The sequence below is a fragment of the Antrostomus carolinensis genome, unplaced genomic scaffold (genome assembly GCF_000700745.2).
Source record: "Antrostomus carolinensis isolate BGI_N321 unplaced genomic scaffold, ASM70074v2 scaffold35912, whole genome shotgun sequence".
NCBI lineage: Eukaryota > Metazoa > Chordata > Aves > Caprimulgiformes > Caprimulgidae > Antrostomus > Antrostomus carolinensis.
This window is the reverse complement of record NW_010298276.1, coordinates 9,938-37,897: the sequence shown is the minus strand read 5'-3', so window position 1 is coordinate 37,897 and position 27,960 is coordinate 9,938. Positions and strand designations below refer to the sequence as shown.

General features: G+C 44.1%; 1 protein-coding gene across 1 annotated transcript in view; it reads left to right on the top strand.

Moving 5' to 3' along the window:
- Nucleotides 1-27,960, top strand: part of TMEM94 (transmembrane protein 94) — a 36,470-nt gene that overhangs the window by 5,263 nt on the left and 3,247 nt on the right. Inside the window, 25 exon segments of the mRNA XM_029083600.1 lie at nucleotides 2,203-2,322; nucleotides 2,999-3,126; nucleotides 3,713-3,849; nucleotides 4,495-4,691; nucleotides 5,436-5,587; nucleotides 6,118-6,220; nucleotides 6,537-6,623; nucleotides 7,180-7,296; nucleotides 11,005-11,061; nucleotides 12,937-13,041; nucleotides 13,658-13,822; nucleotides 14,034-14,243; nucleotides 14,419-14,734; nucleotides 15,470-15,643; nucleotides 18,895-18,997; nucleotides 20,224-20,441; nucleotides 21,654-21,835; nucleotides 22,038-22,176; nucleotides 22,807-22,922; nucleotides 23,589-23,688; nucleotides 25,048-25,156; nucleotides 25,683-25,872; nucleotides 26,420-26,497; nucleotides 26,903-26,988; nucleotides 27,542-27,690. Of these exon segments, the coding sequence (XP_028939433.1) occupies nucleotides 2,203-2,322; nucleotides 2,999-3,126; nucleotides 3,713-3,849; nucleotides 4,495-4,691; nucleotides 5,436-5,587; nucleotides 6,118-6,220; nucleotides 6,537-6,623; nucleotides 7,180-7,296; nucleotides 11,005-11,061; nucleotides 12,937-13,041; nucleotides 13,658-13,822; nucleotides 14,034-14,243; nucleotides 14,419-14,734; nucleotides 15,470-15,643; nucleotides 18,895-18,997; nucleotides 20,224-20,441; nucleotides 21,654-21,835; nucleotides 22,038-22,176; nucleotides 22,807-22,922; nucleotides 23,589-23,688; nucleotides 25,048-25,156; nucleotides 25,683-25,872; nucleotides 26,420-26,497; nucleotides 26,903-26,988; nucleotides 27,542-27,690 (3,538 nt within the window).

The following is a 27,960-nucleotide window of genomic DNA, read 5'->3' as shown; positions in this document are numbered from 1 at the left end:
TCAATGGAGAGAGAAACCTCCTGGTGTCACTTGCTCCGTGTCACTCGCGGGCACTCCTGTTTGCAGCACTCCCGTGGTGCAGCAGCACGTCTTGTTGCCAGCTACTCTGCCTGCCATCTTCTCCTCTGGGAGTCTTTGAGAGAGTCCTATGTTTAGTCCTGTGCTGATGTTACCTGGGCTGCTTCCAAGAACAATACAGAACTGCTTCCTCTATTCCTAAAACTGACACAGAATGAAAACTACAGCAGGATTATTTTTAGTTCTGTAAAAGTGCAGCTAAAGCAGCATTGCTAGATTTTTTTGCCTGGCCAGAATTTGCTGTTTCAAATTCATAGAATCACAGGCTGGTTTGGGTTGGAAGGGACCTTAAAGCTCATCCAGTTCCAACCCCCCTGCCATCAGCAGGGACACCTTCCACTAGACCACGTTGCTCAAAGCCTCATCCAGCTTGGCTTTGAAAACTTCCAGGGAGGGGGCATCCACAACTTCCTTGGGCAACCTGTTCCAGTGTCTGACCACCCTCACAGTGAAGAACTTCTTCCTAATATCTAATCTAAACCTTCCCTCTTTCACCTTAAACCCATTGCCCCTTGTTCTGTCATTAACTGCCCTTAGGAAAAGTCCCTCCCCAGCTTTCTTGTAGCCCCTTCAGGTACTGGGTGGCCGCTATAAGATCTCCCTGGAGCCTTCTCTTCTCCAGGCTGAACAGCTCCAACTCTCTCACCCTTTCAAATTGTCCCTGGTAGGTGGAGAGTGTGTGTTGAATAGATGGGAGTTTAAAGAGTGTCTGTCTGCCTTGATGCTTGCGTTAGAGTTTTGGATTAGATCGTCAATGCAAATGAGTCTGAAGTCCAAGATTAGTCTCTGGTGAATGTTCATCATGAAACCACTCAGTTAAGGAACAGGAAGAAAAGTGCAGATGATGGCTGAGCTGCACTTGCAGAGCTGAGTGCGTGCATGCAGCTCCTGAAAAGCAGAGCTGCTGAGCTTTGAGACCACAGTGGGTTTGGCAGGGCTGGGAAGAGCTTGTGACTGCAAGAGCAGGAAGAACTGCAGCTCCTGCCCGAGCTGTGTTTGCTGGGCTCGTGTCACACTGGTGGGGATGGGAGGGGGAAGCTTCCTGCCTGCTTTGTGTTCAGTAGTTCTGTGCTCTGTAAACAGTATGATACACCTGAGCTTTTCTGATGTGCAGGATATCCTGTGTGCTGTTCACCCTCAGGCTGTCTGCATTAAAAATCAAATGCAAATGAGAACTTCTAGTGACCAGTTCCTTGATATCTGCTGTAGCCCTCTCATGGACACCTGCCTGCTTTTCCTTGGTGATTCAGTGATCTGGTGCCCACAGCACCTCACAGCAATCTCTGTGATTTGAAAGAATTGAAAATGCTTGTGTTCTTGCCCCAACAATGCAAGCCTTTACCCCACTTTCTTCTCATCAGCATCACTGGCAGTGTTTTCCAGATGTCACACTCTTGGGTTGTGTCCTTTCAGTCTGCTGCCTCTTTGCTGGAATCTGTGTGCTTCTTTCAAATCCAAATGAATCCCTCATACGTTTGTACAATTCAGCATTTAAAACTCTGGTGCTTTCTCTTGTAAGAGGGAGAGTTGATGCTGGAGTTGTGTCTCCTCCTGAACTGATCCATGGCCTAACACTTAAATCTGTGGGTTTCTATGTCAAAGTAGCCACAGAAGGAGGATTTGTAACCAAAAATTTATAACAAGCAGCTGTGTAAATCAGCTCCTTATTTAGAATTGCAGATATTCTACTATTTAGCTGTTATTACTGTTAGCAAAATCCATCCTGTATCATTAAAATTCTACTAGAACTCTGTTCTTGTCTCTACAAGCTGATACCAGTTCAAGCCTGTGTAACCTTGGAGCTGAGCAGCCTCCCTTTGTATTGTCCCCAGCCTCTGCTGATTAGAATCTTGTTTCTCAGAAATGACTTGGTATTGTGCTTTGATAAAGTATTTATCCCTCACAGTCAGGACTGGTTTGTTTACCTGATATTATCTAGGTGCTCTAATTCCAGCCAGCAGTCTAAAGTTCACAGGAGGGAAGATGATTTCAGGAAATCAGGGAACCAGACTGGTGATGATGAGTGCAGGGCGTTCACGGTAGGGTGCTCAGTCAGCCACCAGGAAAAAAGCCTAAAAAGAAAATAGGAAAGCACTAAATTGTTTTGTTTTTCTGGCACCTCAGGATGAGATGACCTCAAGTTTGGGCCTTACCACAAAAAAAGCCCTCACGATCTTGAGAGACCAGTTGTCAGCACTGCTGGAGGGGCATCAGAAGGAACGGAAAAAAGTAACTTCATGGAAGGTAAGGCACCAAACAGCACAAGGTTGAGCCCTCAGTCTCCCCTTCTTAAAGTAAAGCTGAAGATGAAACAAAAGTTGACTGCATTCTCCAACCAGACTGCTGCTGCAGAGGGTGTGAACTGCTGTAGTTCTTGGGAACCAAGCAAGGAAACTACCTAAGGGTGTGTTTCTCTCCTGGATGCTGGAGTTCTACAGGACCTTAGCTTCACCTGTGAAGGAGCTTAGGGCTTCAAGAGCCCCTAATGGCAGTGTGCCCAGGGGGTCCATATCAGGTGGAGAGAAAGAGCTGTGAAGCTCAACAGTCTCCCCTTGTCCTCAGTGTTTGCCTGGCGTGTGTGTTGAATACAAAGTGCCAGTGTTTATGCACAGTACTGAAATGTTAAAGCTGTTCCTTGCTTGGTTAGTGACAACAGGGCAGCCTGGCACAGAAACCTTCTCATTTTTCCAGGCAAGGGTAAAGCAGGGAGCGTTCACCCAGATTTACCAGCTGAGCAACCATTACTGCTCTAACATTCACAAAACTGATCTGGGATGCTCTGTATCATTTTCAGGGTTTTACAAAATTGTGTTCAACCTGGAGTGTCAGCTGCTGCCTCCTCCCCTTTCTCAGTCTGCTTTTTCAAACGTCTGGCTCTGTATTTCCTGAATACTGACTGTCTGCTGCTCTCCTTTTGTAGGAGGTGTGGAGGAGCAGTTTTCTGTACCATGGTAACCGTTGCTCCTGTTTCCACTGGCCTGGTGCATCTCTGATGCTGCTGGCAGTGTTGTTGCTGCTGTGCTGCTATGGGAGCCAGCCACAGGGGAGGTAAGCAAAACATCCCGTGCTGGTTAACTGAAGCAAGGTGGTAGTTTTCTGTCATCTTGACACTGTGTGTGGCTGGCATGATAGTGTTGTCCCTCATTCTGTCTAGGCATCTAGACATTAGCATGCTCATACTGGTAATTCTGTCCCTATCAGTCCTTTTCACAAAACTTCAGCCAACTTAATTCTCCTCCTAATAGGCCCATAGAATGTCCAATGAAGAGACTGAGATTTTTTTTTCCTACAGCATTCCTAGATATTGAAAAATCCTAAGGCATTATCATAGTTAGGAAGGATTTTGAAACTGGAGAAGTTAGTGGCTCATAGGAGAAGTTACTGTGCTGTCACATGTGCCATAACATGCCTTGACTGTATTTATAAGGGTATTTTTTAATTGAGATGGGTCCTTTCAGACTTCTCTGGTGTGATCATAGCTCCCCTGCTATTTTTTTTTTTAGCCATAAGTCTGTGGGGTGTAGGAATAAACAACTGAGCAGGTGTGCGTTTGTCTCTGTGGGCTGGCAGTGTATTCTGCTCATTTACTCAAACCTCATCTGCTTTCTTCTTTCTTCTGTTTTGCTGTGCAAAGCCAAGGTGCTGAGATAGTTAATGCACTGGCACTCTTCCTCCTTCTCTTGTTGGATCTCTTCATGATTGGGCGTCAAGAAAGGCTGAAGTGCAGAGAGGTGGAGAGGAGACTTCAGACAATCATTGACAAGATAAATGGTGAGGTCTCATTCATCTGTCTATTTGCATTTTTATTTTCCTCCCATTGGATTTTTCTCCAAACCTGATCACATTTGTTACTAATTGAGCTTACAAGCCTTCCCCTGTGTTACACAGAAACAGGCTGTGAGAATTGTGTCCTACTCATGTCTGTCCTGTAGAATAATTACTTTGAGCTGTCATGTGTCCATGTGCTTCCAATCTGTGTGTTATCAGGTAGGCGGCTGTTACGTCTGTGCTTTGGAGTAAATCGAATCCTCAGTATCTTACAAAAATATCTGCCTTGCAGCAGATGATGAGAGAAGAATATGTGGGGTTGTACCACAACATAGAACAGAAGGAAATAAATTGCTGTGCGCGAGCATCGTCTCAGCGGGGGCTTTGGAACCTGAGCTGGCAGTTCATTTCAGTGTGGCAGTTTTCAGGACAGCCTTTAGCTTTTCCGTTGTACAAGGTTATAAAATTGTTAATAGTGGAGAGAGAGGGGAAAAACCATCAAGAAGAAAGAGAGAGATGACAAAAGATCATGGGAATGGGCTGAGCTTAGCACTGGGGGACCTATAGCCACTGCAGGATGTAAATTGATGTATGACTGGCCCCTCCAGCATTGTTATCACTTAATTCTTTCACACTTGGTGCTTTCAGATACACTTGGCAGAGAGGTGAAATGGCCAGACTCCATGTACCCTGACCTTCACATGCCTTATGCCCCATCCTGGTCCCTTCATTGGGCCTACAGAGATGGTCATCTTGTCAACCTGCCTGTGAGCCTGTTAGTAGAAGGAGATGTCATTGCTTTGAGGCCAGGCCAGGAGTCATTTGCTTCTCTGAGAGGGATTAAGGTAACTTCCTTGTCTTATTTCCCTGGCCTGTAACAATTTATTTCCCAGGAGTTTCTAGCAAATATTCTAATTCCCAGTGTACAGATTATTGGAGTGTTTTGATTTCCTCTGACCTTGAGAAGAGTTTGAAATTCCAGTTCAGTCAAGGATGGTGCTTCGTTAGACAGACTGCACCTTCTCTATGAACTCCCAAACCCAATGGACAGGAGACACTAATGTGATACCAAAGCACCATATTTCCATCTCTTCCAGGTCAAGGAGAAATTGGTATGTGCTGCTAAATATAAGTGGAGTGAATCTATCCAGTAGGATGATAACTAACACATGCTTTATCTTAGTTTTTATGTGGAGAAATAAAGTTTGTCTGCTTTGACCTTCTCCTTACTGCTGATTTATTGTAAAAGAAGATAATATAAAACATCTGGGGTAGAAGTAAGTTAACAAATCAATTACAAGGTCTATGCAAATATTTTGCTACTTGGAGAAGTTTAAAGCTTGAAATTTACCTTTGTTGCTTTTTATTTTAACTTTCACTCCAAATGCCAGTTTTCATGAAAGAACCAGATGTGCTTGAACACAAGCATTTCATTTTAGCTAGTTTAGCTAATGAATTTTTGAGAGCTGAGAGAGGGAACTGTGGCAAACATATATTGTGTCACGTGTACTGGAAGGGACAGTCCCTCGCAGGAGGATTCCATCAAGCCCCGACTGTGCAGCCTTTGGGCTCTCTGCCTATTTTTCTAGGATGATGAGCACATAGTTCTGGAGCCAGGAGATCTTTTTCCACCTTTCTCACCTCCACCCTCCCCAAGGGGAGAAGTGAAGAAGGGACCTCAGAACCCTCAGCTCTATCGTCTCTTCCGTGTCTTGAAGACCCCAATAATTGATAATGTCAGGTGAGTTAAATACAGTGCACAGTGCCTGCACAGCTTGTCTGGTCCTTGTTGCTGCCTTGTGTCAGCAAAGAATGAGACTGACCAGTCCAGGACAGGAATTTTCAAATATGCTGTGCTGTGTCTTCTCTATTACCTGGGAAGGCTTTCAGTCTCTTACTGTCTTCTGTTGTCCTCCTTAACTGGTAGGTTAGGCTAATCTATAAAACCACATCTATGCTCAGTGTTGCAGTTCAGCTCATTACTTTCCAACTAAATTTGAACGATGCAGGGAGGTCACACATTTCATGCATTTGATGTGACCCTTTGGTCAACTGGAGAGAACAGATTCCTGAATGTCCTGTTAGAGTTTCAGTACACACTGGGTTGATGGAGCCTTCCTGTTAAGTGGGTGAGGAGGCCTGGGGAGCTGCAAATTTACCATGGCAAGAACACAGTGTTCTAATCAAGTCTTACTCGGAGGTTTATATCTGAGGAAGGTACAGGGTTAGGGTGTTGGTTGCTGGAATCTCAAGCTGTTTTCCATTTTTTAGGTGGTGTCTGGAAATGGCTTTGTCACGTCCTGTGACAGCCCTGGATAATGAGAGATTCACTGTACAGTCAGTGATGCTGAAATATGCTGTCCCTATTGTACTGGTAAGTCTCATTTCAAGCCTTTGTTGTTGAATATAGCCATGGTTTTTTTTCAATAAAGGTAAGGAATTTGCAGCCATCAACAGGAAATTGTGGCCAGGCCCTAACTCATGCAGCTGGCTCTGTGGGTACCTTGGGTAGTTCAGAGAAGCAAAGATGCTGAGCCATCTAGCCATACGAATGGAGGGAGGAACTGCAGAAGCAGAGCAAGTATATCTTCCTGACTTTCCCAGGGCTGAGAATCTTACAAGGCAATGAAAACTCCTTCCCTACAAGGACTAGTAGTTAGCTGACAGTGTCATCTCTGTTTGAATTGCAGGCTGGCTTCCTCATCACCAATGCTGTGCGCTTTGTTTTCAAAGCTCCTGGAATTGCTTCTTGGCAGTACACTCTTCTTCAGCTACAGGTAGAGAGCTCTGAGCTCCACTATACCTCCTACCCAGAGCACCACTGAGACTGATTCCCTCCCTCAGCGACTTGCTTGATCCTATGACAGCATCCTATGCATGCTCTTGTGCCTGCTGCATCCAGGAGCTCTCGGTTGAGCAGGACAACAACTCTACCCTGGCCATTCCTCCTAGACCACCCTTTACGTTGTTTGTTCTCTCTCACTTGCCATGTATGTGTATATGTATTATATGTATATGTGTGTGTATATATATATATATGGTATCCTTATCCTTTGCCTTTAAACTTGTAAGAGTTTTTGCCAAATTCAGGAGGAAAACCAGCTGCAAGTTGTAGTGATTTATTCATGGCCTCCTTCATTACCAACCCCTAAGAGTGTGTGTGTCTCCCCTCCTGTGCTTCTCCTTGTGTTGCACTGCTTCCAATGCAAACACTCTCCTTCCTTCCTGCCATCGCCTTTTATCCATCCTCTCACTGTGGTGGAAGAGTTGTCATGTGAGAGGTCTGACTTCTTCTTGTCTCTGTGCTTGCTGGTGATTACAACTCTTTTCCAGGTGAATGGTGTCCTACCCATCCTTCCATTGCTCTTTCCTGTCCTATGGATTCTTGCTACAGCCTTTGGAGAAGCCAGAGTCTTGGCCCAGATGAGCAAGGCCTCATCCACCTCACTGGTAGGTACCTCTCCACATTAAATCATTGCAAAGGAAAGGGCAAGAGATGAGAAGGGCTCTGTGACGTGGGCACAATGAATTCAGCAGAGGTGTCCACATAACTGTAAAAGCTTTGGATCTTTGGTTGGCCCAGCTATGCCCTCTCCCTGGAGCACAGTGTGGCTTCTTCTTGAACAAATGTTTTAATTTTTTCAACCTGTCTACAGATATCCCAAGGTGATAGGAAGCTCCAGTTATTCCATAAATCTCTTCAGAGCATGTGCTTTCTATCAGCTAAAAATAATCTCTCAGAGGGGTCAACATGGAGATAAATGCCCTATGGTGACTATAACTAGGGAACATTTAGCCACTGAGAAGGAATGGGATGCATGAGATCCTCTGCAATCTCCTGTTTTAATGTGTGGGCTGAACAGCCCTTTCCTGAGGCTCCGGGGCTTTGCTTGCAGGCATGGCCTTTGCAGTAGGTCAGGGAGTAAGAGGAATTTCTTGTGATTGTGCTGATTTGAGGAGTGGAGTTTGGTAGTCTGCTGGGTGTGATCCTGAACTGGATGTGCTGATGGGTGTCTCTTGTTCTCTCCTGGTGGCAGTGTTGGTGAGATGCACTGTGCTATGTTTGTCTTCTGTGCTGACTTCTGTTAATGCCCGTACTTGGACTGAGTTTCTCTCTCCTTCTTGTCCTTCCTTGGCCTCTGTGGCCCTGGATCTGTGTTTTCTATTCTGTTTCCTATAGGTTTTTACATAACTAAGCTGCCTGTGTCCTGGAAGGGAGGACATGTTGCCTCCCTATGTGGTGTTTTGCACCTTTACTATCTCTTTTCAATGTTCAACCTTTCCCATCCATTCTCAGCATCACTTGGTTTCTGTCTTTGGATTTTTTCCCTTCACACCTTGTTGTTTGGCTGGTAAAAGCCAGATCTCCTTGGCTTTCCTGCTTCTCAACATACCCATTTGCCCTGTCACTCATACTTGCACCTTCCTTGTGTTCTTTCCTGTCTTCTCCTTTTTCTTGTCTAGGCAACTCACTCTGTCCACCCAGCTCTTTCTCTGACATCTCAAGCATGATTCTCCATCCTTGCTGCTGCAGAACAAGCATTGTGATGTGCCTTGGTCATTCTCCCCCTTGACTAGGGCCGTCTTCTCTTGACCTCTCTATTTCACTCCTTCCTTCTGTCTACTCCATTCAAAATGTAGCAGGTAAGACCCTCTTCCTCTCCAATCACTTGGTCTGTGTGACACTCTTCACCACCTTCTCCCCCCTTCTATCATGCTCAAGCTGTTTGATTCCAGTTTTTCAAGGCCATAGGTGACCCTTGTGACTGGCTAGTCAGACATCCTGAAGGACACAAACCAGAGCCCTTCCCCAAATGAGCCCCTGCCTCAAGTTGCATTACTACAGTCAGACTGCACCACCATTCCTTTTAGAAAGGAATTTAATGTTGGTCTGAAAACATTTGTACTGCCTTTGATAGGTTGTTTGAGTAATTATTTACTTTCACTGCTAAAAATGGGCATTCTATGTTAGTGGGAATTTTTGTAGTATCTGATTTCCAGCCTTGGAACATTTACATCTTTTGTCTCCTACATTTAAGAGCACGTCAGTCAAATTTCTGGTCTGTTGTAGCTACTCACATTCCCTTTTACCATCTCTCTGGTTAAGTAAACAGTTTAAGCACCTTGAGTCACTATCAGCATGTTTATCAACCCTCTAATCTTTCTCTTGATTTTCCTCTGAGCTCTCTCCAGTGCTCCACGATCACTATAGAATTATGAATCTCCAAAAACCACAAAATATTCCAGTAACAGTTGCATTGTGCTAAATTTCAGAATAATTTGGACTTTCTATTCTATGTTCCCTTGTTAGTGCAACAAAGGATCATATTAGATCTTTTAGCCACTGCTTTAAATGGCCAGGCTTTGTTCAGCTGATAATCTACAGAGCTATTTCTCTCTAAGAGTCCTCATCCTGTAAGTCCAACCTTCATTTTTACTCCTAAGTATGCAACCTTACTTTTGTGCCTGTTGGTACGTATGTTTTTGCTTATTTACTAAGCAGTCCCTATTGCTCTGTGACAGTGGTCTGTTATCTTTATTATTGGACCCTACCCCAAACTTTGTATAGTTTACAGTCTCTATCAGTGATGTTTTTTTAGTTTTCTTTCAGGCTCTTAACAAGATACCCAGAATTTGTCCCTGCTTGAGCTAGTAACACATCCTATTGCAAATAATTCCTCAGTTTCTATTCCATTTGGAGATAGTCTATTTCTAATATATTTAATATGGGCCCTATTTCTCCCATATTACTCTAGTTTTTGTTAGAAAACCAGTAAAGCATTTTGTATCAAAGTACCAAGAGGTCTAGATATCACAATAGTTTGATGAGATTTATTACTTGTAGACTTGTGGTGTTTGGTGCTGGTTGTATTATATTTCTTTTAATTGGGTCTCATATTAGCTGCTCTGTTCTTCTGTCTGAAATCAAAGTCTGTCTGGGGTCCTGTGGTAACTTGGTTTGTTCTCCTCACCCTTTTTAGGCATTGGCACCACATTAAGTTTCTTCCATTGCTCTGGGACTTAATCCATGCTTCAAGCCTTGTGCAAAATCAGCACTAACAGTCAGAAAGTTGTCCAGACCTGCTAATTTAAACATATTTACTTTCAGTAGCTAGTGTTAGAATGGAAATTATTTCATAGTTATCATATGGTATGATATAGCACTGAATAAGGAATAGCAATATTTATTTAACACGTCTGCCTTGCCTGCAATATCATTTGCAATTTCACTGTCTTCAACAAGCCGTGAACTGGTTTTAATTACCTACAAGTAATTAAATACTTTTTCTTTTTATGTTAATTTTTACTTCTATTTTTACTTCCACTCAGAACTGGACTTTTTATTTTTACTATGGGATTGTTGCTTTTTAAAATTTTAACAAAATATTGTTAAATAGTTCCTAATTATCCTTCATAGTTCTCAGTTTCAGTTATTTCTGACAAATTTATCTTGGCTTTTTTCAGCTTTGTTAAACTGATCCTTTTTAAAGTGCCAGATATATGCTTTATTATTTGGAGTGTCATTTTATTTACATACAAATGTAAATGCCATATTCATTTATGAATATACTTCAACTCTTTTTCAAAATTACATCTGCTGTGGAATTTCTTTGTGCTGGATGCACAGATTTTGAGCTAGTAAATTTCTCGGTGTAATTCCAAGAGCCCCATGGTAGTGCCCTGCTATAATTTCTAATTTCCTGTCCACATCCCATTCACATCCCCTCATTCCTCTGTGTCCATTGTGTTCCAGGCACCTACTTTTACAACCAGTCTTCTAGCTCCCTTCTTTTAACTGACCCATATAGCTTAAAAACAGATCAGTCAGTCCTGTCTCCTCCTGTCTGAAAATAAACATCCAGAAGAGCCTTGTCTGGGTCTCATTGCTATTATTTTCTCTGTAGACATTTAGGTAATGACTGTGCATTCTTCTGTGATGTACAGCACCGAGCACTTTGTCCTTCACGAGTAGATAAAGATGTAGTCCGTTAAAGACTTAATTGCTTTGATGAATTATTGGTCTGCCTTGGTATAGCGATTCCCACAGAGCTGGACTCCTGCTTTCTTCTCTCTGAAAACACTGTATTTAGGGAAGGATGTTCCTCATGACACATTTCTGAGCACAATTATAGTAACTGGTCTCTTCTCTTGCTGCAGCTTGCTAAGTTTTCAGAGGACACTCTCAGCAGCTACACAGAGATGGTATCTTCTCAGGTACTATTATTATGAATTGTTTTCTTCCATCTTCACTGCAGAACTTCATTATGTCCTTTCCCTTCCTCTCTGATCGCCTGCTTGTTCCTAGACCCTTTTTACTTGTGTCAGTTGTTCCTTGTCACTCATTGCTGCTTTAATTTGCTACGCATGCAGGTTGCATGTCTTTCCCCTACACCTTCCCCTGTAAATGCTGCTCTGCTGACCAGAGATTGAGATGACTTTGATACCGAGTCCAGTTGTGCTTTTCTGAATGTTGCAAATAGTTTGAAATGAACTTTTTCTGTCCCGAAGAAAGTATCTCTTTCAAGTCCTCCTGTTCCAGCAGTAAAAGCAACTTTTTATGGTGTGTGTCAGAACAAAGAGAAGTATTTTGCTTGTACCAGAAAAACCTCCTTCTTCAAACCAAAAGTAAAGAATAGAGGGGATGGCAGTCAGTACCAAGACCAAATGTAAAGAGGGGACCATGGAATGTTCAGGCTTTTAAAAAGTCTGATCCTGTCTCTTAGGCTCCTTAACAAGCTTAAGAACATTACTAGTGCTTCCAAAGCTGGGGCAAATAAACATTCAGAAGACCTTTTTCTTGGGGAGGAACTGCATCTGGCCACTCTATAAAGTGCATCATCCAGATTAAACAGGTGGGTAGAGGAAAGACACTTTTCTGTCTAATCTGGCATTAAGATTCCCCTTTCCATAAGGAGGCAGATGGACTCCAGGAGTGATTAAAAATCCCTAGATATTCTAAGAAAAAAATTCACATCTCCTTGCTCCCAGCCACACAGAGGAGTGCACATGGATGCACACACACGCACACACACACACACACACACACACACACACACACTTCCTTTACTGAATATTTTGTTGTCTTTCTGTGCCAGTTCATCATTTAGCTGAGATGTTTTTTCAGGTGTTAAACAGGAGTGATTTTTGCTGACCTTCCTTGTTGAAAAGATCTGCTTCTTTCCTTTTGGACCTATGTAACATTTTTGCTTGTGAGAAACTGGTTTAAAGAAGAGGTTTTTTTTTTCTTCCTGGTGATAGATCATGATTGTTTTGCATTTGTGCTTATGGCTGTACTAACCCTTATGGTCTAAGGAGCTTTGGGAAGTGCTCTGCAATGACAGCATTCCAGAAGAACAGCTAAAAAGCAGTAAAATAACACTGTAATGCAAACCTGGATTTACTGGCTTTGGGAGTGCACAGAAAAGAACATAGAGCTCTGGTGCTTGGATTGATTGTTGCCATCCAGACTTCCTCTGAAACATTTTTGTGTGGAAGATGAAGGGTGCCAACTTGACATTTTAATTTTGTGAAATATTCCCTTCTTTCAGTTTATCACCATGTTGATTACAATTCATTTGTAATGATGGGGTAGTCAGGGCACCTTGGCTTTATTTCCAACATTGTCACTATCTCAGTAAATAACTTTGGCCCAGTCACCTCATCACAGTGACTCCATTTACCCAATTTGCAGCATGGTGATTGTAAGCTTAAATCCTTAAACTATATAATCCAAGGGAATGAGAGTTAATTTAGGAAAAAATACTGAGAGGTAAGAACTGATTCACTCCAAATGAAATTTCTTCGGAATTCCTTCCTGTATTTTTGGAGAGACAAAGGTGGTTTCAGTGGATTCTCAATTCAACAATCAGACTGTTAGCATCCCCTGGAAGGGGGACAAACGCCTTTCCCTTGAGAACATCAGCACCATATCAGTTAACAGGTTCCCACAAAGACTGATGGTTATCTCACAGTGCATCACTGTGTTGAACCTGAAAGCAGGTATTGTCATACTCCCTTTCTTCCTTCTCTCCCCTCGGATTTCACTGAGTGAGTCTTTAATTGGCTGATGTCCTCTGCTTCCCTCGGCAGGAAATGATACGCTGTATCTGGAGCCACTTCCTCTGTGTTTTAAAAGGCAAATCCCCAACTCTGAGCTTCACTTCCAGCTTGCTCCATAGTCTGGGATCTGTCACTGTGAGTATTGCTGGGTTGTCAGAAGGAGGAGCCCTACGTGGATGCTTCATTTGCGTCATTCATGTCGTCCTTCCCTGAGCATAGACTGTTAGCAATCAATTCACCGTGGTGGGATTGGAAACCCTTCAGGCACTTGTCTTTGTAGAAAAATTTATAAGTGTCTTGTCTTGTCCAAGCAACATATTTACAGGCTAAAACAATGGTTAGAGATACTCTGTGGCATCTAAGAGGGTGTCAGTATTTTGCAGCTCTGGTTCTGGTCCCACAACCCTCTTGACTCCTGTTCAAGAACTAGCTGGTTCTAGTCCTGATAAGCTACTAGCTGGTGAAACAGGTTCAGTAATTGCTTCCTTGCCGTGGTCTTCCTGCCTAGTTTTGCAATATCCTGAGGTAAAATTGCTGTTAAACAACCCATCGATCCTGCTAGAGCAAGGAATTCTCAGATTTCTTGGCGGGTTATTAGGTGCAGTTTCCGAAGACAGAAGATTGGCAAAGGAGAAACTTGTCTGTCCTCCCATGTGTTTATTAAACTTGCGATATTTACAACTATGCATGAACACTGAGACATGTTTTCATTGAGATTATGCTTTCTTGGGGGTGTTGTGGGATGTTCTAGGTGCTCTGCTGTGTAGACAAGCAGGGGATTCTTTCCTGGCCAAACCCCAGCCCAGAGACTGTTCTGTTCTTCAGTGGGAAGGTGGAACCACCTCATGATAGCCATGAAGATCTGACTGATGAGCTCTCCACACGGTCCTTCTGCCATCCTGAGATGGAAGATGAGGTGAGTCATATGTAATCCATAATGCAGTAGCTGGCTTTAGTCATAGTTTGACTGACATGCACAACGTGGTATTATAAAGGGGGCCCTGTGCCATAATTCTTTACTTAAAAGATGAAATAGCAGTGAGGATGAGATCCTCTTCTACAGGAGTCCTAAAGCAGCAGTGTTCAACCACTGAATCACCACTGTTCATTTGGTTGGTCTCTTGCAGCCCCATGAAAGAGATGCTTTGCTTTCTGGCCCCCTGGCAGACACAGTCCACATGACTAATGAACAAGAGAGGAACAACTGGTCTAGTGACCCTCCAAAGGCTCCTGATGCCCATGCCCACCGAAAGCCAAACAGCAGAAGCAAGCATCCCTCTGGGTCCAACGTGAGTTTTAGCAAGGACACGGAGGGTGGAGAGGAGGAACATACTCAGGTAAGACATCTGAAGGGGTGAAGGGGCACACAAATAGTCTTTTGTGGAGCTATAAGACAGACTGAAACTCTTAGAGTCTCCCCTTTTTGGAATTTAATTGGGAATTCCCTGCAGGATTCTGGGCTCAAGTTTTATTCCTTGTAACCAACTAGAATTTTCCTGTCTGTTGGACCAGGTTGTTGGTGACAGTGAGGTGTTGGCTTGTGAGGCTGAAGACTTTGTTTGTGACTACCACCTTGAGATGCTTAGCCTGTCCCAAGACCAGCAGAACCCCTCCTGCATCCAGTTTGATGACTCTAACTGGCAGATGCACTTGAATTCCCTCAAACCTCTGGGCCTGAATGTGCTGCTCAATCTCTGCAACGCCGGCGTGACAGAGCATCTATGCCGCTTCTCTGACCACCTCTGCAACATTGCCCTCCAGGAAACTCACAACGCCGTGCTGCCTGTCCACGTGCCCTGGGGCCTCTGTGAGCTTGCCAGGCTAATAGGTAAGGAGAAATGGGATGAGCAGACACAGAGAAATCAGAGCTGTCAATAGACACTTAATCCTTAGAGAGCACAAGAAAAATATTTCCCCAGTCCTGGTTGCTGAGAAGGTGGAAATACAGAGGTGACTCTGTTGTTTGGTTGCCAAAAGAGTCTATTAAAAAGATTGCTTTTGGCAAGTTCTGACACTGTAGACCCTATCCAAGGAACAAGTATAATGAAGGGTATTTCCAGCTAGCCCTGGTGAGGCTTGGTATTCCGGTTCAAGTCTGCCAGTCTCATCAGGAGACAAAGAATACCTGCTAATGGACAGAAGGCTGCCCTGTCTTTACAGGAATGCTTTACCAGGACATTGGGTATAAATGATGTGAGGTACCTCAGCCCATTTTATAGATGGGAAAACCACAGGAGATAAGAGGTTAGAGGTAACACTAGGATTAAAATCTGGAAGGTCTTGAACTCACTTCTGTACCTGTCCTTCAATGTCACAGTTCCTCTCTTCAATGAACCAGAAGCATGAAAGCTGTCATTAGTAATAACATCTAGTCCTTCTGAATGTTTTTCATCATAGATCTTGAGCCATCTTGGTGTAGATGCACAGTAAGCACAGCTCACCTACCCATTGCTGGAGAGATGTCAGAATGAATGCAGGCAAACTGTCACAGAAGCAGAAGAGAGGACCTTTCTGTTGCTTTGATTAGAGCCTAATTTTTCTCCTCCTTACGTTCACATTTCAGGTTTCACACCAGGTGCTAAAGATCTTTTCAAGCAGGAGAACTATTTGGCCTTGTACCGCTTGCCAAGCGATGAGATGGTTAAGGAAACAATCCTGGGGAAGCTTTCATCCATCACCAAGAGAAGACCACCCCTGAGCCACATGATTAACCTGTTTGTGAAGGACACTACTACCAGTAAGGCTGCCCTTTTCTTTGGGCATCCACTTGAGATGGGAGGATCTTTTCCATAAAGTCTAGAAAATGTCAGACTGGAACATTCTGGAGTCCCTGTGGGTTGACAGCTTTGCTCTACCTATGACCAGTACAGATATGCTCAACAAACCGTAGTGATCAGTGCTATGGCATAGTGAGGGAATGGGGAATTCTTACCAGCTCTGGCTCACCCCAGAATCATAAACATTTTTTTTTAAATTATCCTAAGACAGCACACAGTAAACTTATTTCTGGGAGCAAAAGGCAGTGCAGAGCAAGGTGGGGGTTTTATTGGGTTTTAAACAGAATTCATTATGTTAGTGAAACTGATACTGCACGGGGTTGAATATTACTCAGGGTTTTAGCTAGTGATGCTCATCCTTCTGAGAACCCAAACCATAAATCGTTATCTTAAGGAGTTTTCTAGTGTACTATATTGCAGACTCCATTTCTATATTGCATACTCATAAGAAATCACAGCAATTCTGTTCAAACACATGGTGACCATGAGTTCAACACCTGAAGCCATGCTGACCTTCCCACTCCTTATGCTTCTTCCTGTTCTAATAGGAATGGGCTGGGATGGAAAGGATGTACAGCTGGACACTGTGAGGTCTTAAAGCACCTCAGCAAGATTTAACAGCTTGTCTGTGAGAGCTCTTAGTCTCTTCATAATACCTTAAACTGACTGAACTTGTCTCTTTAGAGTTGACATATGTTCAATATTGAATCTGAAATATGATTATTATGCTGGCCAGAGATTTACCAGGTAAATTCTCTTCTCTTGCCCAATTCTTAAATTTATATCTTAATCTGAGGAGGAGCTTTTTCATTTGTCCTGATTGCTGCTATCTTGCCTTTGTGAGCAAGAATTTTTCTGATGTTGAGATTCTTTTTTTTTTTTAATGTTCCCTCATTTCAACTCCTTATCCTCATTTTTAAACCATTTAGTTTAGAGACTAGAGCTCAGACGACTACGTATGTGACCTGGATTGTGCTGTCTAGAGTAAATTCTAAGAGGAATTTTGCCAGGGGGTTATTTAACCACTGGAACATCTCTCACATGATAGTCTTGTCCCTTGCAACTTTCTAAAATGTGTACAACCAAAAATAATGGATTATGCAGATAATATTGAGTGAAATCAAATCACTCTGTTCATGCAGAAGAGTCAGACCAGATGATCATAACTAACGTCTCTTGATACATTATTTGTGAAAAAATCTTTGAATCCAGCCACTCCCATGACATGCTAAAGTCAAATAATAAATTCTAATAATAAATTAGAATAAACATAATAAATTCTACAGCTGTAGTAGAAATAGGAGGTAACTTATCTTGCTATTCCATTGAAATATGTCTCACTGTCTGGCATTGTTCATCCCAAACCCATAGTAACCACATAGAAGTGAGGAGCTCACTGGCATCTTCAGTGGAGTAAAATGGCTTGATACCACCTCTGTCTTCCCTTGCTATAGCTGCATTCTTCAGTTCCTTTTGCTCTGTCTCACTGGTTCAGCTCTAGTGGCTTGGTTCTTCCTAACGAGTCCCAGCATTAATGAATGGCTAGTCATACTCCCTGTCCTACTCTTTAGTTTTTTTCCCTTGTGCCAGAGAAAACCTGGCCTTCAAGTTCATGATTTAGGAAGGGAAGAGGCTCAGCTCACTTTACTGGCAACGACAGCTGAATGAACTCCTTCCAGTTTGTAGTGCATGCTGTCACTGTCATTTACCCCTTAGAAGGATCGTTGTGTGGGATGCTGATGAGACTGAATGGGAAATGGATTGCAATTGCTGTCAGGCATGAATGTAGAGGGGGGGGTGTGTGTGTGTGTGGTCATCTGCAAGCTCTTGGTCCATTTTGCATGAATCAATAAACATCTCTTGTTCCCTCTTTCCTAGCAAGGATTATCTGACCAAAGGAGCAAGGTGGGAAGGAATTAGGTGTTTATACAATAAAATTAACCAGAGTTCTGCACAAGTACTCCTTTGTGTCCCTGAAACAGGCTCCTTCTTTCACACACAGCTTCTCTTAGTCTTGGAGGTTTGTTATGCTGATAAACTTGGCATGTGATGACTATTTATAGCAGAAAGCAGAGAGCTGCTATGTTTTGGAAAATCCTCTGGTGTTCCTGAAGGTCCCTGCCTCGTTTGTGCGAGTGGATATTCTTGGCTTTTGTTTTCACCAGCTAGTGTGAGCGTTTGCAGTCAGCAACAATGCCTGCAAGAAGCCTTTGGGCTCATTTTTCTTGGCAGGGATGTTTTTTTCATTAGATCAGCTTTGAAGCTGTTGGGGGCAAAGTCACAGAGCAGCTGGAGGAGGGAACCTAGACAGAGAAGTCTACGTGCCTGCAATGTTAATGGACCAGTGCTCGTGAAAAGGAGCTGGAAGTGTGGAGGGGGAGGCAGCCCCACATCCTTTAACTTGTGTCCTGTTCCTGGGACCTGCATCAGAAAAGTGTCATCATACACCTTTGGGAAACACTTTTTAACACCCCTGTCTACAAGAGGGAATGAAAGATTTTTAAGTCTGTATTAAAGAGTAAAAGTAGTGGAAGAAAAAAAGAAGACAAGCTGTGGTGTCCATTGATTTTCAGTTCTTCCCTGATCAGAACATGAGTTACTTTTTTAGAGTCTGTTATGTTGAACTTTTGACCCATCCTGATTTAACACATTTTCAGGACCCTTTGTGAAACAGGCTGCTATCTAATGGGTCACACTATCTTCTGCTGCTTGAATGGAAGATATTCAAGGATAGCTCATACCCTTTAGATCAACACCTGGCCTAAAATGGAATGCACTTTCCTGTATAGGCAGAATTTGATCCCTATAGGCTCATCACTGGTGCTTGTACTCTCATGAGAAGAGGCACACAGGAATATCTTTTCTTCTGCTCTGTTGGATACTGGAGTAAGATATTATCCCACCTTTTGTAAGAGCAGGACTGTTACACGGTGTAAGGGGAGAACAGGAACTGACTATGTGGCTCGCATTTTATTCTAGCCTTGTTTGAACTCACTGTTCGACAAAGAGCAGCTGAATACATATCATCCAGTCTTGAATAATTTCTTGATGGAGACCGAAGACTTTCAACAGAGGAAAGGGAATATCTGGAGTGCATGAAGGCAGTTTGTGGGAACACTCGCTTTTAACAAATTAGGGAGCAGTTGGAATGATATCCCTTTCCTGGGAGCCTGTATGTGTGATGCTGACTTATTGTTCTCCTACACTTCAGGCACTGAGCAGATGTTTTCTCATGGGACAGCTGACATCATCCTCGAGGCCTGCACAGACTTTTGGGACGGTACTGATATCTACCCCCTCTCTGGCTCTGACAGGTGGGCAGCGTTGTCATTTGGTGCATTCAGGAGCTGCAGATAAATTGCAGAGGGAATCCAGTCACTCTGTTAAAATTCCCTTTACTGATGCTTGTTAAACTATTTAATAGAAGCTTCACATGGGTTATGAACATGAGCCGACTCTGCTTATAATTAATTGTTAAAATTATAGCCATGTAAGAGATTAGGTAGCAACAAGCAATCTGTTGGACTGTAAGACTAAGCCAGTTCTTACAGTATCTGTTAATACACTGGCCTCCTAGAAGTGGACTCTGGCTGTACTATGTAGTAAGACTGTGATTTATAATGCTAGTGGCAGAGAATTTTTTTTGTTGTTAAAAACAAATGCCTTGTCTTACATGAAATGCAAAGTGATCAATTCTACCTGCTGTTGAATTACACTACAATGTATCACTACAATGCATCACACCCTTTTAGTCCTCCTGCAATGCCTGACAGTGTCTGTTGCATTTTCATCTATAGGCTCAATTTCTGTGCCCACTAGCAGAGCAAACCAGTAATGTTTAGTTTCATTGACTAGCAGCGTATTGTTCCAAGTCTGCTTATCCTCAGATGTAAGAAAAACTCTTACTAGTCCTTTTTGGAATATTTATCATCTTAGAAAGCAATGAAAAATCCCATGTATAGTCTTAATTTGTTACCTTTGTGAGTTCAACATAGAGAAGGAACTTTACACTATTCCACTGACTGCATATTGACTAAATGGAGACTTCACATACAGCTCCTGGGACCCAAACTCTAAAAGGGGTAGGAGGAAAGTCTGTTACTGTAACTATCTCTAACATAGATAATATTGTCAGGTGTCAGTTCCTTCCTTGGTGTTTATCTCCTTACAGATAAATTCTCTCTGATGAATTGAGCTTCTGCTGTCATGCAGTGAACTTCCTTGGAGTCATCTGGCAGCCATATAGAACATATTCTATTAATAAGTGTATTCAGAGAGTACTGTGTTCATACTCATCAATCTGTCTAATAAGCAAACAGAAACGTTCATCACTGCCCCTGCTTGAATGTGTGGTTTTGTTGCCCTGTAGTGCCTGCAGGAACAGTAAGGAAAGGCTTTTTCAGAGTCTCTGACCACTCCTCATGGGATACATTTTTTCCAAATACCCAACTGGTGGTTTCTACATTGAACTCCACTGTGTGGTGCCAGAAACGCAGCACATTTCTGCTAACATTGTCTGGTTTTTGTCTCTCACACATAGGAAGAAGGTGTTAGATTTCTATCAGCGAGCCTGCCTCTCAGGATACTGTTCTGCCTTTGCCTACAAGCCAATGCATTGTGCCTTGTCCTCCCAGCTCAATGGCAAGTGCATAGAACTGGTGCAGGTCCCTGGGCAAAGTGCTGTCTTCACATGCTGTGATCTCCCCGGGACAACCCCCATCAAACAGAGCAGTCGGAGGAATAGCTGGAGCTCAGATGGTACGTGTCTTCTGTGCTGTCTATAATAAAGTCTGCTACTGGGCCAGGTGCTTGCTTTCTCATCAGTCTAGAGCTGTAAGAACATTGTTATTCAGAGTAGCAGATGGAAATTGAGAACTAAGGGTTTCTGAAGTAGATGCATTGCCAGAGGAAGTAATGATGTAGCAGCTGGCAGGTATGTTTCCAGTTAAGTTACTGAAGCTTGCAAAGAAATTACTCTACTTGCAGGAGGTCTGTTTCTTAAAGCAGACAACTGAGAGTCAAGACTTCTGGGTATTTTGATACTTGGTTTGCTATTTGTTTCATTTTATGGAAATCACATATGTTGGGTTTTGCAGGGAGTTAAATGTATGGTGGTATGCGACTGTTCTCCCTTGATGGATTCTGTTTCTGTGCTGAAGGAACTGATTTCCACTAGATGAATTGTACATCTCCTCCAGCACAGCAATGGAAACTGAGAAATAAGCACATAACATTGCATAACTCCAGGAGGCTCTTTTGGAAAACCAGTCTTCATCTCCTTCTGCCTCAGTCTCCCATTCTGTAAAACGTGAATAATGGGGTTTCCAGGAGCTGGGAGGCAGTGGTGACTGAGTGTTTGCAAAACACTTTTCAGTCCCACCTGTGGCAAGCTTTACAACCGTGGGAAGTGTTTTATTATTTTGTTCCTCATGTTGCATCCAGCTCCCATTCATCACAGGCTGATCTGGTGATGGTGAAGGAATCCCATCAAAAAGCCTTTGCAGGCTCTTTGGGAATGTCTGCAGTGTCGCTGGAGGGAACATTATACAGTCACTTTGCATCAGCCCCTCGTACTTTGATGCCACTCTGCCTCAGCTAGACTTGTCATGCTGTTGTAAGCACAGTATGATGTGTTTAAAATGCACATGTGAACATTATGCAGCATATATCCTTGACCTTTCTGCCACAGTTCCTTGTGACTGATCCCTGTCTTCTTTTTTTATCTTTTTCCTTTCCTTGCTTGCTGTTTCATGCTCATATTCTTCGTTGCATACGTGGGGAAACCACTTCTGTGATTGGGCATGCTGGGACAAATGGATCTCTCTTCATTATTCCTCCTGTATGTGTGTATCTGGGTGCTGTGCCCTTGGGTGTCACCTCGGTGGCCTCTCCCACCACGAGTACTTTGTCTGATTGCACATGTGGCCTCTTGTGTCTCAATGTGATCGTGTGTTGTTTTCCTGTCTGAAGAAGGGATTGGGGAAGTGATGGAGAAGGAAGATTGTATCCAGGCTCTGAGCGGACAGATCTTCATGGGAATGGTCTCATCTCAGTATCAGGCCCGTCTTGACATTGTTCGCCTCATTGATGGATTAGTCAATGCCTGCATTCGTTTTGTCTACTTCTCCCTGGAAGATGAGCTCAAAAGCAAGGTAAGCTGTCTTTGTTGAACTCCTTGAACTTGCATGTCCCCTTGTTGTCTGGCTGGAGAGTTTAGCTCCAGTGCAATCTAAGGTTAATCTGATTCAGGTAGCTAATGGGTCCAGAAGGATGCTGAATGCTGCAATATGGCTTTGGTCTGCAAGACTCTGGCCTGGACAGCTATACTAAAATCCTCTGTCTGTTCACCTGCAGGTGTTTGCTGAGAAAATGGGTCTTGAGACTGGCTGGAATTGCCACATATCTTTAACGCCTAATGGTGATGTGCCTGGCTCAGAGATCCCTCCCTCTAGCCCCAGCCATGCTGGCTCTCTGCACGATGACCTACATCAGGGTGAGAACTGCGCCAAAGCCACTTTGAATGCCATGTGTTTCCTGGATGGTTCTTTTAAACCCATTCATAAGTTCCTGTGTCCTCACCAGATACCTGATCCTTCAGAGCTTTGAGCACAAAACTGGATGGGCCTGAGGTGTGTGTGTATGTGCACGTGTGAGAGAGAGCCCTACTTTTGTAGCCTTTCTACCCAGTCAGTACCACAGTTGTTAGAAACAAACATCCTTCTGTGAACCAACTGCCATGATTTTACAACTGCTCATTAGTGCTTTTAGTTCTTGCTGTGGCCCTGGTCAAGCCACTGAGGGTCTCTTACCTGTGCATTGCTCTCTTTTCTTACTTCAGGTGGGATTTCTTTACTCTTCTTCTTCTCCTAGAAGAAGAAAGGGAGCAGAACAGATAAACTATCCTGTCTTAAAAGATATCTCACATATCTACCTCTGAGCAGATTAGTCATCTAAAAACACTGCATTTTAGATGACTGAGTGGGATCTAAGTGTTGCTAACCTAGAAAATCAGGCCTCATGTTTCCTGGCTTCTGCAGTGCCACGTGAATATACCATGTGGGTGTCACAGGGGTGGCAGAGGCAGGTTTGTGCTTATTGTTTATGCTGCTTCTCTCTGCTTCAGTTTCTCGAGATGATGTGGAGGGGCTTCTGCTGATGGAAGAGGAAGGGCACTCGGATCTCATCAGCTTTCAGCCAACAGACAGCGATATCCCCAGCTTCCTGGAGGACTGTAACAGGGTGAGGCTCTCTTTCTTTACACACCTTGTGCTGTTGTCATGGTCAGCAGTATCACCTTATTACTCCCAGAGGGAATTCCCCTTAGAAGCAGATTGATTGACTTGTTTGCACTGAGACTCCTGATTTCCCCCATCCTCTTCCAGCTTGGTATCTAGACCCTGGGAAGTTTGGGACAAGCTCTTCCTGCCTCATAAAGAACTCAGACATGCTCAGCAGAGGTTACAGGAATATCAGAAATAGATGCAGATTTAAAAAAAAAAGTCTATTAGGCTTGGTTTTAGAAAGCAAGAGCCCTTCCCTTGCTGTGTGTTGATGTGGCTGCAATTGAAATGGATCTAGTTGCTGGGAGACAGCACATAGTCTCTGACTAGTTTCTCCACGTGGGTAAAAAGTCCTTAGAAATTCTTGAGCACAGGTTTATCTTGCTGATCTTACTAACCCTGAGGCCAAACACAGACAGCTTGGCATGTTAGTGTGGAACTTTAACAGAAGATGTTTTACAGTGGCTTGGGAAAGCCAGTTTCTGTCTGCAGGGACAGCACTTTGTATCTGATCTTGGAGCTGTGTAATTCTGGGAATCATAATTCTCATTTCAGCAGTTCCCTCTGAAATGCCTCTCCCTCACACACACACTCCCCTGCTCAGTCTCTTCGTTCTCTTTTTCAGGCCAAACTCCCACGGGGGATCCACCAGGTGAGACCTCACCTGCAGAACATAGACAATGTGCCTTTGCTGGTGCCTCTCTTCACAGATTGCACCCCAGAGAGTAAGTGGCACGGAGCCTGGGTCTGTCCTACTGCTGCCCATTAATACCTTCCCCATCCATCTGCTCTGGCTCATCTGGGTGTGCACATGGGTGAAGGGAAGGGCATACAGTCCAGAAATCTAGAAGGGGATTTTGACATTAATAACCCTCTGTTGCTACCTGTGGGAAGCCAGGTGTTAACTTCATTTTAATGCAGCTGTTGCCTAGCTACAGAATTGGGCTAAGAACCACTCCTTTCAATTTGCATTCGTAAGAGACACAAAAGCAAACATCCAAAATGCTACTGCCTTTGATTAAATAAGCATTATCAGTGTGCTAGGAGACTTTGATCTCTGCTCACAACCCTCACTGCCTTATATAACTCAGAAATCACTTCCCAGAAGGATTTTCCTCTGGCAGTTGTTAACACCTTCTGCTGCTTTGCAGAATTTTTGATTGCAGAGACCAGAAAGGACAAGGGCTGAGTGCTCAGCTGGCTAATACCTGTCCAACCTACAGTCAAAGTGCTAAGCATCATTAGGATTTGGCATTTTATGTACCTCTGGGCACAGTTTACAGTGGGAACCAGTTATAGCCCAGCCTGCTGAAGCAGTCAGTGCCCAGGAGATTTCCTCTCTCTTTTTGGCAGAAGTGGCAGCTCCCAGCTTCATCCAACCCCTCACTGATGCTGCAGATCTGGGTGCTGCAGTCACTTAGATAAGTTGTTTATACAGGAATCTGCAGAGGGTGGGTTTGTTGTTTTTTTTTTTGGCCTGGAGCATTCTAGAAAATTCATATACTCACAGAGCTACAAAAGAAGAATTGGATCAAACAGCAGCTTTGATTTAGAGGCCCCAGGAGGGTGTTGATAAAAAGATTGATGAAGGCTAGAGGCAGTGGTGGGAGTGCAGAAACAGGGGCTGGCTCTGAGAATGGCTAAGTGTGGCACTGCTTTTAGAGTGGTTTATTATATTCAGTCTGTTCCTTTGGACTTGGAACAGTAGAGATGTGCTGCTGAGTAGAATTTAAAACAGTGTATTTATGTTACATTTGAATTATTTAGGTTTATTTAATTTCTGCTATTTTCTAACGACTATTTGATGCTGAAGCCATCTGTATTATATACCCAGGCTATACCTACAGCTCTGGTCTGAAAGATGTGCTAGAGATACAAATCTCTGGGCCACAGTTCTGTGAATCACAGCTCAGTTCCTGCAGGACACAGGTATACAGGGCACTTGGACTACAATTAATTAGCTATCTAATTGTGTACTTTGGATCTCACTATATATGACCAGACTGGAAAGGGTGTGTGAAACACTGCATCTTTGTGTGCATAGTGAGATAACACGCTGTGTTTCTCCTCCTGTCCCTTTGCAGCCATGTGTGAGATGATCAAGATCATGCAGGAGTATGGGGAGGTGACTTGCTGTCTGGGAAGCTCTGCCAACCTGCGGAACAGCTGCCTCTTCCTGCAAAGTGATATCAGGTGGGGCAGGATCCAGAATCTTCCCTTTGCCTTGAGCTTAGGGAATGCCCAGCCACAGGTCACACCAGACCTGTGGTTTGTGCAGGGGGATACTCACAATTGCTCTGTTCATTATTAGCTGCATTTATCTCCATAAGGGAGATTTGGGTGTTATGGGATGGGATGACTACTTAGATCCCTTGACACAGAGATACTTCTCTCCGTCTTTGAAAAGAAGATGTTACTCTTGCATGTTGAACTATTGTGCACCAACTGACATTACAGATGCTTCTCATGGGAGGAAAGAGTAGAAGTGTCCCTCTAGATCAGACAATTTGTTGATCTTGAGCCACAAACCCAAATACGTTCATTATTTCTCTGGGAATAACAAAGTCTGGGGAGAATGATCCTAAATTCATGTCACAGCTCAGGACTTGTCTACCAGCAAAGTAGATAGAGGTGACATGACACAGCACAACTTTAAAAGCTGGACTGCAGTGAAACATAGTTGAGGACTTCTGTTAATGCTCCTGTGTTGTCCTTACAGTATAGCACTGGACCCTCTTTACCCATCTCGCTGCTCCTGGGAGACTTTTGGCTATGCCACCAGCACCACCATGACTCACATCTCTGATGAGCTCACCCCGCTGCAGCTCTCAGGGCAACTCAACAGCTTGCCTTGCTCCATGTCCTTCCGCCAAGAAGAGAGCACCAGCATCATCAGGCTCATAGAGCAGGTAAGCCAGGCATGTCTCCTTTCTGGTACTTCCCCCTCTGCCTGCAGCTCGTGAACAGCAGAGCCAGGAGCTCATGTGAGCATTCTTGTTGAGTTACCCCAGTAAGCTGCCAGCATTAGCTCTGCTCATGTCTCCTGTCCTTTGTTCAGGAAGCACAGAGATACTCTTCCTGCCTGGCCCTACCAGTCCAAGGTGTTGGGGATGGCTTGGGAATGGTGCTTTGTGGCAACAGAACATGAATATTGTTCAACTGGATAAAGTATAAGCTTGCAGAGATCCCTGGCCAGACAACAAGGCAGAACTAGGGAGAAGTATTACCCAAGAAAAGCCAGGAGGTTTAAACAAACTCACCCCTTGGCTAAATTCTGCCTTTCCTGTCTACATCTAGGCAAGAGACCTTCCCCTTTTGCTTACAATGTGTCCAGATCCTCTTCCCTCCCACTTCCCCTGCAGGCCCCATGTTCTGCCCCTGCCTGCCAATAATTGCTCTTGGCTGATAACTGCTCCCATCACAGCGAGGGCTCTGAGGGCTTGTGCTTCCTTCCAGGCCAGGCATGCAACATACGGGATCCGCAAGTGTTTCCTCTTCCTGCTGCAGTGCCAGCTGACCTTAGTTGTCATTCAGGTGAGTCCTGGCCTGACTGGGGACAGCATTTAGCTCCGAGGACAGGAGTGCTGGCATGGATATGGGTGGCTGCAGTGGGGCAACCTTGTGGGAGAGGAAGGTGGCCTTCAGTCAGGTGTACACAGCATATTTGGGGAAGTTACAGATGGAGACTATGTGATCTCAGCCTGCATTGCCTGTTCTCCCTGACCCTCCTACAGAGGTTTCTTTTCAACCCCTTTTTCCCCTGGAGAAAAACATCCCCTGCAGCACCTGCCCCAGCAACCTGGAGCATGTGGAGGGGCTGTGCAGTGGCAGCCTAGTTACCAGCTCATCCCAGTGTTTTTGGGGAGAATGGTGGCATTTTGGGTAACAAGACTGTCCTAGCACTGCTCATGCTCTTCACTCTGGATTGTTCCTGTCCAGTTCCTCTCCTGCCTGGTGCAGCTGCCCCCCATCCTTAGTACCACAGACATCGTGTGGCTCTCCTGTTTCTGCTACCCACTGCTCAGGTGAGTTTATCAGACAGGTGGAATCTCCTGCCCACCCACAGGATGTAGAGACCAGTCCCCCAGCCTCACTGCATTCATGTTAAAAGAAAGCTGACATCACCCACAGCATGCTAAGAAGGCTGCAAGGATTATTCCAAGCACCTGCTTTGACAGGGTGCTTGGTAACAGATAGGGGCATTTGTGTACTGCTGTGTTAGCCCTGCCTGCTGTCTGAGACCTGCTGTTAGTTTGTGTCTTGAACCTCCAGCTGAAAAATCATCTCCTAATCCTGATATTGTTTCAGTGGCTGGAGTGTGGTGGAGAGCCGAGGGTGTCAGGCAGAGGCCAAGGTACCATGGGTGGGTTTTTCCCCATCATACATTTGGGGGTCACCTCTCTACCTGTCTGCATCTGTAATGAATGACACCTTTCACAGCACTTGCTAAGGCAGTGGCCAGATAAATGCCAATGCTCCAAGCAGTCTGAGGAGGTTATTTGGGTTCAAACATTAGACAAAAAAAGCAATAGTTCTGGTGCCTGAACTTGTTAATGAGACTAACTTCCCTTTCTCCAGTGTCTCACTCCTGGGCAAGCCTCCCCACAGCTCCATCATGACCATGGCAACAGGAAAAAACTTGACTTCCATTCCTAAGAAGGTAGGTAGCCCATCAGATTAAAATTGTTCACACATTTTTCTCTTCTACTTTGCCCTAGTGTTGACGTGTACCTGTGGCCCTGTGCCTTACCATCTCCCTCAGTAAATTGATCCATGGCATAAGCCATGCTATCCAAAAGCCTGGTATGGACAGGAAGGGAACCCCTTAGTGCCACCAGGCCCACTGGGCAGATCCAGGTTGCAGCATCTCATCTGTACTATAGCTTGTCTTTTGCAGCTACTGGTTCCCTTATGGTTCATGCAGGGAAAGTTGGGCCAGTGACATGCCCATATCATCCTCCTGCCTCTCCCTTATTCACAGACTCAGCATTACTTCC